Here is an 11,339-nt window from a genome sequence, read left to right as displayed (position 1 = left end):
AACGGAAAAACGGGAGTGAAGATGGGCACAGTATGAGCACACATGTTTATGGGTGTTATAAAGCAACTCCAAACTTTCCACTGATTTTCTTTTTGTTTTTGAGACAGTTTTAAAGGAGGTTAGAAAATTTTTTAGGCTTTATTGAGTTAACTTCTATTAGAATTCAATCTTCACACCTTTCGAGATCGACCTGTGATTGAATCACGATGTAACCGTATACAGTAATGGCATTTTAACCTGATAAAGCATTTTTCAGACTGTGCATTACGTATGCTTTTTAAAACTGGACAAAAGTAGAGAAGGACCATGCTGTCAGAATGCAGCATGGTTGTATATTTGCACGTGCGCCTACTTTGAACTACTTTAAAATAAAGAAAATAGCTTATTCAGTGCAGTGACAGATGGCAACACTTGTATTTATTTCTTGACATTTAAAAATCCACCTTCATTAAGCAACATAAGGACTCTGTCATGCATAGTATCCCCACATGAAAACTGCTACAGCCATCATGATGAGAGCGTTGGCGTCCACGGCGTTCTTCCACACTGGGTCCTCACTGATGTCGGGCATCTGCACCGGTTCCTCAGGTTCTTCTTCGTCATTGGTCGGGGAGGAACTGCCACCCCGGCCAAAGAACCGTTTGATAAGTTGGCAGATCCCAGACTGCTCTTCCTCTTCAGCCACTGAAAGGGAGAAATAGTTTTTAAGCTGCTTTATTGAGTGTTTGTTCTGCTTTTCTCCATCACTGCGATTTCCCTTTGTTTCTTACCTGCATCGCTTTTATTCTCCCTCATCCTCCTGCTGGCCTCTCTCCTGGCCCTCCTCCCTTTTTCCTCTTGCTCCCAGTCCAGATCTTTTCTCTCCTCTTTGGAATGACGAAGGCTGAACACCAGACGATGAAGCTGGAAGGCACGTTTTTGTCATAAGCATTTGATAAATAAGACCTTATTTTGGCCCTCAGTGAATCAGTGCTGTGTAAATCACTTACATGCTGGTCATCTATTGGCTCGCTGCAGCAGCTGACCAGCAACACAAGCGCTGACGTGCAGAAGAAGAGGATAATGGCAAAGTGGAGGTAATGGATCCCACACACCAGGTAAGGGCAGCTGGAGGGGAAAATACAGCTGCCGGTACCAAACCAGAACTCGGGCAACATCCGACACAAACCCATCAGCAGACCACAAATCAGGCCCCAGAAGGCACCCTGCAAGTGGAGGAAGATGAGTGTGATGTCATATAAGTGTGACTACACCTGGTGTTTCATCACTGTAATGTCGGCAGATGATGTCTCACTGTTTCATTGACCCTCTTAACAAACACAGCCAGGAGGAAGACGGCGGCGATAGGGGGAGCCAGATAGCTGGAGACGGACTGGATGTAATCAAACAGCTGACCGCTCTGTGCCGCCTGCACCACAGGGATCCAGCAGATACTGACAGCTACAATACACAGAACCCAGACTCTAAAGACCAGAGGAAATATGAGAGTTTGGTAAATCAGTCCATATCAGTTCAGTTTTATAAACCTCTGCTGTTTGTATTACTTTCCTAGGAAAGGAAATGAAGAACTTCTTGTATGACATCTTCAGCGAGGTGTAATTCTTTAAAACTCTACTGCTTGTTATTTAACAAAAGACCTAAATATAAATCACAGTAATTACATTTTTCAGCTCAATGACATATACAGTGTATGGCATTGTTAGCTGAGGCTCTGCAGTGTAAACTGTATGCATGAAGCAACAGCTTGCCATCAGGAAAGGACGTCATCAGGAAACAGCCAGACAGATTGGTGCACAGATAAACACTTCACTAGACAGGTTATTTCTGTTTTTTAAAAATGAATGCAAAGAAGTTTAGAGGAGAACTATTATTAATTTCTTGATTTTCTGACATGTGTATTGTTACAGTGTTAGATGTTCATATTAAACATGGCCATAGTTTCAAATAATGAGGTCAGTGTGTGTGCAACAAGTTCTTTTTGGTTATTTCTCTACTCCTGGTTCATTTTGACGAGCAAAGTAAGAGCAGATATTCTTAAAACGATCATCTCAGGGACGCTCCTCTGGCTCCAAACCTTCAGTTTACGAGGGGCTGCCAATCAGTAGCAAGTTAGCCTACACGGAGCTAGTGGATGAACAGAAGGGCAGTCCAGTATAAGATAAATAAGATTATGTTAACTGTGGCTAATGCAGGGTTACTCAAGCAGAGTTCAAGAAAAAGGACCTCTTTTTGGTTATGCTGGTTTTCTGTAACATTGAGTGTTACAGAAAGCATGCTGCACTGTACCTGCCTACGACGATTAGCTCACGCTCAGCGGCCTGTGGTCTGATACGGGTCCAGATGTCCATGGTGAACAAAGTGCTGCTGCTGTTAAAGATGGAGGCCAAAGAGGACATGAGAGCAGCCAGCATCACAGCCAGCATCAGACCGCGCAAACCTGGACAAAAGCGTGACAGGAAGCAGAGCAGGGGTCATGTAAGGCAAAACAACCTTCTTCTTCTTTTTTAAATGTAGCCAATAATTGTGTCCTTACCATCCGGCATTATTGATATCACCAGTTTAGGATAAGCTATATTGGAGCAGCCCACCTCAGTCCCACAAATGTTCTTGCAGAGTTCAGGGACCACACAGCCAACCTCATCTATAAAAACACACACACACAACGTTCAGACACATCACCCGCCTACAGCAAGTCAAGCTTACAAGCGAGAGTTCAAAAGGCTTAATGGAATTATGGTCTTGGATTTGAGATGAGTCACTTTTGACGATTCGGTCTCAAAAGAGCCAGGCGGGTTCATAAGGATGCAGTGTGCACCTGCCACTACTAGTGTAGCCCACAGACCTGGGTAGAGAATCCTGCTGATCATGCCGGGGAACACCATGAGGAACATGGGCAGCAGTTTGAGGTAGCCGCACATGATGCAGCCGGCCTTCACGTCCGTGATGCTGCGAGCTGCGAGGCAGCGCTGTACAATCACCTGGAGAAAGACACAGCCACAGACTAACGATATATGATTTAACTATTTAGTGCTCACAAAAAATTGTGCCTTAAGGTTCAGTTTTTCTTTCATTCTTCACCAGCTAGACTATTTTTCTGTATTGTTGCACTCCATTGGTTCCTCCTCTTCCTCCTCCTTGAGGACAGGCGCCCTTGTACCAGGTTATCAGCTTGACTTCAGTGTATCGTAAAGACAGTTACAGTAGTGTATGTGCGCTCCACAGTGCAGCGATTTACACACTCGACTAACAAGCGAAAGATTCTGGGTGGAGACATGAATCCCTTTGGGGTAATGCCAGGAAGGGAATAAGACTGTGAATAAAAGAGCCGCCCAAAGTAGGTTCTTCTGTGAGCTGCAGTAAGCCTCTCTGAGTCAGCGGTACTGTGCGCTTACTGCATAAACAGAGAAGTTGAGAGAAGGGCTACAAAGTTTGCAGCCCAAACTTAATGTCTAGGTCTTCAAATATTGATTTTTAAGAACTACATTACTAATACTGGTAAAGTTTGTCATTTAAAGTTGTAAGTATTTCACCTTTTATGGTAGTTGAAGCTGTTAGAAACTGGCTGAACTCCCTGGCTAATACCAGCTCCCCAAACCAAAGTGCTTCCACTGATATAAAAGTCACCTGATCTGTACACCAGTACCAGATGCCCCCTATTGGAATCCCAATCAGCACCCCGGGCCAGGGCAGGTCCCCTGCAGCTGGGTCTCTCAGCAGGTTGAAGGCGTCCGCTCTGGGGGTGTAGCAGTGGGGGGAGATGTTGTAGCGGTGGGGTTCCAGGGAGGTGAAATTAAGCGGCGTGGCGGAGCTGTATTTATTAAGCAGAGCGCTGTAGCCCCCGACTTTAGCAAATGCTAGAGGTGAGAAGGAGAAAGTGTGAGGATATTTTGTGCTAGGACCCCTCCCTTGTAGGCTGATGATGCTTAAAACACACTCAATTTCCCAAAATCTCAAACAGGACTCCTGCATGTGCGTGTAAGCGTGTTGTGTTTTTACTGCTCAATAGTCCAGAACTCTCTTGTTGTGTCAAACTGATATCCTAACTGAAGACATGAGTCAGCTGCTGAAGCAGCACTAACTGCTCAGAGGATTAGTTAATATTCTACAGCAGCGTTAGACTGTGATTTCAAGCCGTTTTTGTAAAGAATGGTTGTAGAGTCAGCGAAAGGTATGGTGGGGTTGCATGTCTGCACTGTCAGCACACTGTACACCTCTACTGTAATCAAGTCAATGATTGCAGACCCTGGTTAATGTCTTTCCTGTTGTTGTGAAACTGCTGGGGACCCAGGTGTGACCCTCGTGTTGTGTCATGCTGCAAAGATTGGACTCACAGAAGCCGGTGAGGACAAAGGCCCCAGCAATGATGACAAAAGTCTGAACTGTGTCGGTGTACATCAGTGCAGCCAGCCCACCTGGTAAGACACACACACACACAAACACACACACACACACACTGAACTACATACACTGATATGGAAAAAATCTCTGCAATATTTTGTGAACGTAAAGTTGTCAAGAAATCAGAATATAGGACCCTGATATTATTTTTTTAGTCTAATGGGGCGAGTTTTAGTATCACTGCATTCCGCAAAAGACCTTTCATTAAACCCTCTCTGCCCTGTGGTTGCACTCATCTTTTAAACTCTGTAAGCCAGAGCTTTTCCTACAAACTCCAAGTTCCCACATCCAAGGTCTCCCTGGTGACATCACTATAGCAACGTAATAGTTATATGGTTTCACATGTGTAAAGTTAGTGGAGTAGACCTTAAATAAATAACTATTTCATCCCCTGCTAAATTTGGAAGTTTGCTAACTTGTAAAGAAATGAATGGTCTCTAATTTTTATGGTAGTTTCATTTTAATGGAGAGAGACAGAATATCAACTCAAAATAAATTAAAAAAATTAAATAAATGTTAAAAATTGATTTGCATGTTTTTGAGTGAAAAAAATATTTGTCTTGTCTTGGTAGCCGGGGATCGGTCCGCCAGCGCCTCCGCTCCTGACCGCCGCCCGACTCACATTGCACCCGACCCCTACGGTGCCTCCTGCAGGTGGTGGGCCTGCAGGAAGATGGGCCCATGTCCCTTTTTCAGGCTGTGCCCGGCCGGGCCCCATGGACTAAGGCCCGGCCACCAGACGCTCGCCCTCAGGCACCCTCCCTGGGCCTGGCTCCAGGGCGGGGCCCTGGTAACCCTATCCCGGGCAGGGTGAACTGTTCCCTCGATGGTCTTTTCATAGGGGTCTTCTGAATCACTCATTATCTGGTCCCTCACCCAGGACCAATTTGCCATGGGAGACCCTACCAGGGGGCAAAAGCCCCCAGACAACATAGCCCCTGGGATCCCTGGGACACACAAACCCCTCCACCACGATAAGGTAGCGATTCGCGGTTTTCGTCCTGGTCGCGGAACACTGGACTAGCTCTTTATCCTCTCAAGGATACTCGAGGGTGCATGGGAGTTTGCCCAACCAGTCTACATGTGTTATGTGGACTTGGAGAAGGCATTCGACCGTGTCCCTCGGGGGGTCCTGTGGGGGGTGCTCCGGGAGTATGGGGTGTCTGGCCCATTGCTACGGGCCATTCAGTCCTTATATGACCGTTGCAAGAGCTTGGTCCACATTGCCGGCAATAAGTCGGACTCGTTCCTGGTGGGTGATGGGCTCCGCCAGGGCTACCCTTTGTCACCGATTCTGTTCATAATTTTTATGGACAGAATTTCTAGGTGTAGCCAAGTGGTGGAAGGCTTTCACTTTGGTGGTCTCAGGATCTCATCTCTGCTTTTCGCAGATGATGTGGTCCTGTTGGCTTCATCAGGTGATGGCCTCCAGCTCGCCTTGGAACGGTTCGCAGCCGAGTGTGAAGAGGTGGGAATGAGAATCAGCACCTCCAAATCTGAGGCCATGGTCCTCAGCCGGAAAAGGGTGAGGTGCCCACTCCGGGTCAGGGACGACACCCTGCCCCAAGTGGAGGAGTTTAAGTATCTCGGGGTCTTGTTCACGAGTGATGGGAGAAGGGAGCGGGAGATCGACAGATGGATTGGTGCAGCGGCTGCAGTGATGCGGACGCTGTACCGGTCTGTTGTGGTGAAGAGAGAGCTGAGCATAAAAGCGAAGCTCTCAATTTACCGGTCGATCTACGTCCCTATCCTCACCTATGGTCACGAGCTGTGGGTAGTGACCGAAAGCACGAGATCGCAAATACAAGCGGTGGAAATGGGTTTCCTCCGAAGGGTGGCTGGCCTCTCCCTTAGAGATAGGGTGAGAAGTTCGGCCATTCGGGAAGGGTTCAGAGTAGAGCTGCTGCTCCTCCACATCGAAAGGAGCCAGTTGAGGTGGTTCGGGCATCTGACAAGGATGCCCCCTGGGCACCTCCTGGGCGAGGTTTTCCGGGCATGTCCCACCAGGAGGAGGCCCCGGGGCAGACCCAGGACACGCTGGGGAGATTATATCTCTCGGCTGGCCTGGGAACGCCTTGGTGTTCCCCCGGATAAGCTGCAGGAGGTGGCTGGGGAGAGGGAGATCTGGGCTTCTCTGCTTGGGCTGCTACGTCTCTTATACTTGGTAACCAGGTTGGCTCACATCTCAGCAGGGTCCAGTCCTCTTTACGGAAACTCTCGAAATCGTTTTGGCTTCTTGGCTGCTACTTGGCCACAAAGTTTCAGGTGGCTCCACAGATTTTCTACAGGATTGAGGTCTGGAGATATGCAAGGTCACTACCTTTCAATGGACTGAAGTCATCTTGTACCCTTAGCAGAAAAACAGTCCCCAAGCATTGATGTTTCCACCTCTATGCTTGACTGTGAGGATGGTTTTCTTTGGGTCATACTCAGCATTTCTCTTCCTACAAATATGGTGGGTTGAGTTGATGCCAAAGAGTAGTGTTACTGATGGTATTTTTAGTGACTGTGGTCCCAGCTGCCTTCAGATTATTAACAAGCTCCTACCATAGAGTTTTGTGTTGTTGTAGAATTTTCTGTTAAAAAAGTCTACAACAAGGTCAGCTGTGGTCAAGCTACACTGCTCAAAAAATAAAATAAAATAAAATAAAATAAAATAAAATAAAGGGAACACTTAAACAACACTATGTAACTCCAGGTGCAACCAGGAGACAGGCCAGTACATCAGGAGACATGGAGGAGGGCAACAAACCAGGAGCAGGACCGCTATCTCCACCTTTGCGCAAGGAGGAACAGGAGGAGCACTCCCAGACCTCTGCAAATTGATCTCCAGCAGGCCACAAATGTGCATCAAACGGTCAGAAACAGACTCCATGAGGGTGGCATGAGGGCCCAACGACCACAGGTGGGAGGTTGTGCTTAGAACCCAACATCGTGCAGCAACACCAAGATTGGCAACTTCACCACTGGCGCCCTGTGCTCTTCACAGATGAAAGCAGGTTCACACTGAGCACATGTGACAGAGTCTGGAGATGCCATGGAAAACATTCAGCTGCCTGCAACATCTTCCAGCATGACCAGACCAAAACAAAAGGCTATACAAACCTCTACAGTGAAATCCTAAGCACCTAAATCTAAATGTAAGAAAAAAATAGAATTTTCCCCATTACAGTGTTGATCCACCTCCTTTCTTGTGATCTATCCCTGACATCCTTTGACAGCTCTTTGGTCTTGTCTGTCTTTGGTCTAGCCTGTCCATATGGTGATGGACAGGCTAGAATTGCAGAACCTGATCTGTGGACACGCTGCGTTATACAAATAACAAGTTGAGATCAGAAGTATTTGTAATTGAGTCATTGATTGATTGCAATCAGACAGCCAAATCTGTAGAAGCCATAATTCTGGCTGGGTTGTAGGGGATCAAATACTTATTTCCTGTACTGTATAGGGGGTGGGGAACTCCAGGCCTCAAGGCAGGTGTCCTGCACTTTTTGAATATCACCCTGGGTCAACACACCTGGATCAAATGATTAGTTCATTACCAGGCCTCTGGAGAACTTCAAGACTTGTTGAGGAGGTAATTTAGCCATTTAAATCAGCTGTGTTGGATCAAAGACGCATCTAAAACCTGCAGGACACTGGTTCTAGAGGCCTGGAGTTCCCCCACCCCTGGTATAGATCCTACCATACCTGTAACAGTGTACAAAGCTGTTATTAACAGAAGGGCGATGACAGCCACGTAGATATTCCATCCTAACGCCTGCTGGATAAACACTGCTCCTGAAAACATATCCACCTGGAGAGAGACAGAGATTGAATGAAGAGAGAAATACACACAATAAGGACAGTTTTTTTTAAAACACGTGTGCACTAATGGGATCACTTACTGAGATCTTAGTCAAAATGTACAGTAACAGTGAGATAACTGACAGGTAGAGGCTGATTCTGGTCCCACCAAACCTCTTCTTCAGGTACTGAGGCATTGTGATCACCTGCCACAGCACAACATCTCATCACACCAGCGAATGGCTACACTTTATGATGCCTGAAATACAGCACAGGCTGAACTTCTTACCCCGGCTGTGAGGTAGACGGGTACAAACAGCCAGCCGAGCAGCAGCACGATAAACAGAGCCTGGCCCATAAAAACGAACAACACACAAAAACATGCGACATATTTAGACCTTCTTCCAGTCACTCGTTGTCATTTACAGTGTGTTTAATGTAGGCAAATAAGGTGACTGTTACACTCCACTCAAACCCTCCAACGGCGATGCCACCAGCTGCCCCGGTGCCTGCCAAACCAACAAAGTGACCACTGCCGATGTTGCTGGCAAACAGAGATGCACCAACCTGCAAAAACCACACGAGATACCGATCCAGCAAAATTACAGGAGCTTTTAATAAATAACTGATCATTAAATTAATTAAACTGGCATTTCAAAGGCTTAAAATCACAAAAATTATTGAATATTTGGTCATTTTTGCCACGAAGGTGTTGAGAGGGAGAGAGAGAGAATTTGAGATCTGGCACTACATAAAAAACAAAAACTAATTAATGCAATCAAATGAATTTTGATGCCCGGGATTTCTGCTTCAGGCTCTGTACATACATTTGATGCATTACTCGACTCTTCCTCTGCACAAAATGGACTGGTTACTCCAGTCAGAGGCACTATCACAGGAAAAGGCGAAAGAGATCTATGAAGCACGCAGAAAACGTAACAGTAAAACGCAACACTGACACTGCAATTAAGACAAGAGAAACTATTTCAATGTGAATTTGTGATTGTTACAAGTGAAACAGCAGAACCAATAAATATTCTCTTCACTGCTGTTTATTTCTAAGAGATCATTAGAGGTGTTAAATTTTAAACTTCATATGCTTAAGCATTACAGGTTCCTCAGTACTGTAATGTAACGACTGTGCTTCATTCGGTGTTGTTACTAGGATGTGACTCAGCAGTTATATATACAGTACTGTGCTAAAGTTTTGAGGTACCCTTTATTTCTTTATATATTTGCTAAGAAAATAGAAAAACATGCAAACATAGAAACAGTATATAAGGCAAAAACAGAGTTTCTATCCAGGTATGCTTTTACTATACTGGCAGTGTGTTTGTGATCATTGGCATTCTGAAAAACAAAGCTGTTGTCAATCAGTTATTTTCCAAATGGTTTTGGATGTTGGTTCAAACTCTGACGATATTTTTTGTGTTAATAATTCCCTAAAACCACTCACAGAAAGGCAGCTCCAAACCATGACAGTGCCTCCATCATGCCTTGCAGATGATTGTAGACACTCACTGTTCAGAGAGATACTGTACGTCTCTGATAGATTAAAGAAATGAAAACAAATGGTGTGCTTTATGACAGGCTGCTAGTCACAAAATGCCTAAAGATACAAAACTGGTTCCTCTCTTGAGTAAAGTGTCTTTTTTATGCTTCATAGATTCATATTTTAGTGTTAAGAGGCTTAACAAAAAAGAAAAACAACAGGTAGAAGGTAGACTGTACTGAAAATGAACGGGAAAAACAGCCAGTATATTTTTAAAAAAAACTTTTAAAGACCTTCGGAAAACCTGAAAAACTATTTCTTAAGGTAATGTTAAAAACTACAAGAAAGTCTGGTGACTTGGAAGAAAAATATCCAGAAACGTGGCTCAAGACTTTTGCACAGTTCTGTATAAAACCTAGTCCTTCAACAGAGTATCTGTATAACACTTAGAGCTTACTTTGAATAAAATAATCAGTGAAAACATGGAGCTTAGAAACTCAGAACATAACCTGCTCCAGATCAGTTTGTGATGAGCATAAGTTTCCATGGTGCTCTAGCCAGAGAAAGAGAGCCACTTCATTAATCTCACTTTTTTGTACAACCCTCAGGCCAAAAAAATACAACTGAATGAGAGAGAATGCAACAGGAAAAGAAAAATAGACGCATTCAGACATGCAAATGTTTTCAGGTCAAAATGCAAATAGTTTGTGGCTCATTTTCAGTTTCAGAACTGATGACGTTCGGTTGAAGCCTCATATTCAGAAATTTAGCATTTTTCAATGCAGGAGTGTGTGCTCATTCACAATCACTCACATTGATGGGGGATTATTATTTGATATACTGATCATGTTTTATGATACTGCAAAAAGATTCTATGCAGATTCAATATTTAAAAATCCAATAATGATAGTATCGTTTTTATGCATTGGCTATTTATACACCGCCTTTGGATAAACCGCAAAGTATGCACAATTGTTTTAAAATTACTTCAAACTTTGGTATTTCTGTGCAGCGCCTATTACTGGCTGATGAATACAGTGAAGATATTAAGCCAATAACAGTTTAAAGTGTACATTTATTGTGTATCTACTGAACTCACCGGCCACCAGGTCATGGTACGACCGGCCAAGAAATATCCCCCAACTGTCCCACGATTGGTCCGAAACATGGACTGGAACATGGAAAAGTGCGTAAACATCAAAGATGATCAGAATAATCAGGAATTCTCTAAGGCACACTTACCCAGACGCCAACACTTATCACCACAATGAAATATCCAACAATGATGGAGATGTCTGCTGGATTGCTGATGGTCCCCTTGTCTGCCATTGCTCCACTTGTACCTAAAAACACTCTAAAACTTGACTTGATATGATTCCTTAGAGGTAACCTGCTTTGGGTTTACCTGCAACTTTTCTTCAAGTAAAGCTTTTTTTGTTTTTTTAAATTTTGTTATCTACAAAAAAAAAAAAAATACCTACATTTCTGAATCAACTTGACTACAAAGATGAGCCGCAGTTAGGCAGCAGAGTTGGGGCGACTGGTCTAAGTGAGAGCTCTGGTCACTTTTGACAATGGGCAGATTCAGCAGTTTATTTATTAGAGTAATTATTAACACTAAACCATGAAAAACATGCCTTGAGTTAAGTAGCTCCACTGGATT

At 44.4% G+C, this 11,339-nt stretch overlaps 1 protein-coding gene across 3 annotated transcripts; it reads right to left on the bottom strand.

Annotated features, from left to right (window-relative positions):
- Positions 1-3: 3 nt before the first annotated feature.
- On the bottom strand, positions 4-10,847 carry slc5a2 (solute carrier family 5 member 2). Of its 3 annotated transcripts, none has more exons than XM_063492919.1 (14): positions 10,776-10,847; positions 8,647-8,751; positions 8,474-8,533; positions 8,286-8,390; positions 8,089-8,194; positions 4,332-4,412; positions 3,625-3,854; positions 2,843-2,978; positions 2,534-2,641; positions 2,287-2,437; positions 1,295-1,463; positions 990-1,205; positions 843-903; positions 4-708 (listed from the first exon to the last, which is right to left on the bottom strand). In XM_063492919.1, the coding sequence occupies exons 1-14, from the start codon at positions 10,842-10,844 to the stop codon at positions 470-472; spliced, it is 1,836 nt and encodes a 611-aa protein (XP_063348989.1). In that variant the 5' UTR covers positions 10,845-10,847; the 3' UTR covers positions 4-469. The 3 variants fall into 3 exon arrangements, with proteins under 3 accessions (XP_063348989.1, XP_063348988.1, XP_063348987.2); XM_063492918.1 differs by having other exon boundaries at positions 7-673; positions 751-903; XM_063492917.2 differs by having other exon boundaries at positions 13-684; positions 771-903; positions 10,776-10,790.
- Positions 10,848-11,339: the final 492 nt, after the last annotated feature.

This window comes from Pelmatolapia mariae, linkage group LG14, assembly GCF_036321145.2.
Source record: "Pelmatolapia mariae isolate MD_Pm_ZW linkage group LG14, Pm_UMD_F_2, whole genome shotgun sequence".
NCBI lineage: Eukaryota > Metazoa > Chordata > Actinopteri > Cichliformes > Cichlidae > Pelmatolapia > Pelmatolapia mariae.
Note: the sequence above shows the minus strand (reverse complement) of the source record. Positions and strands in the feature narration are given on the sequence as shown.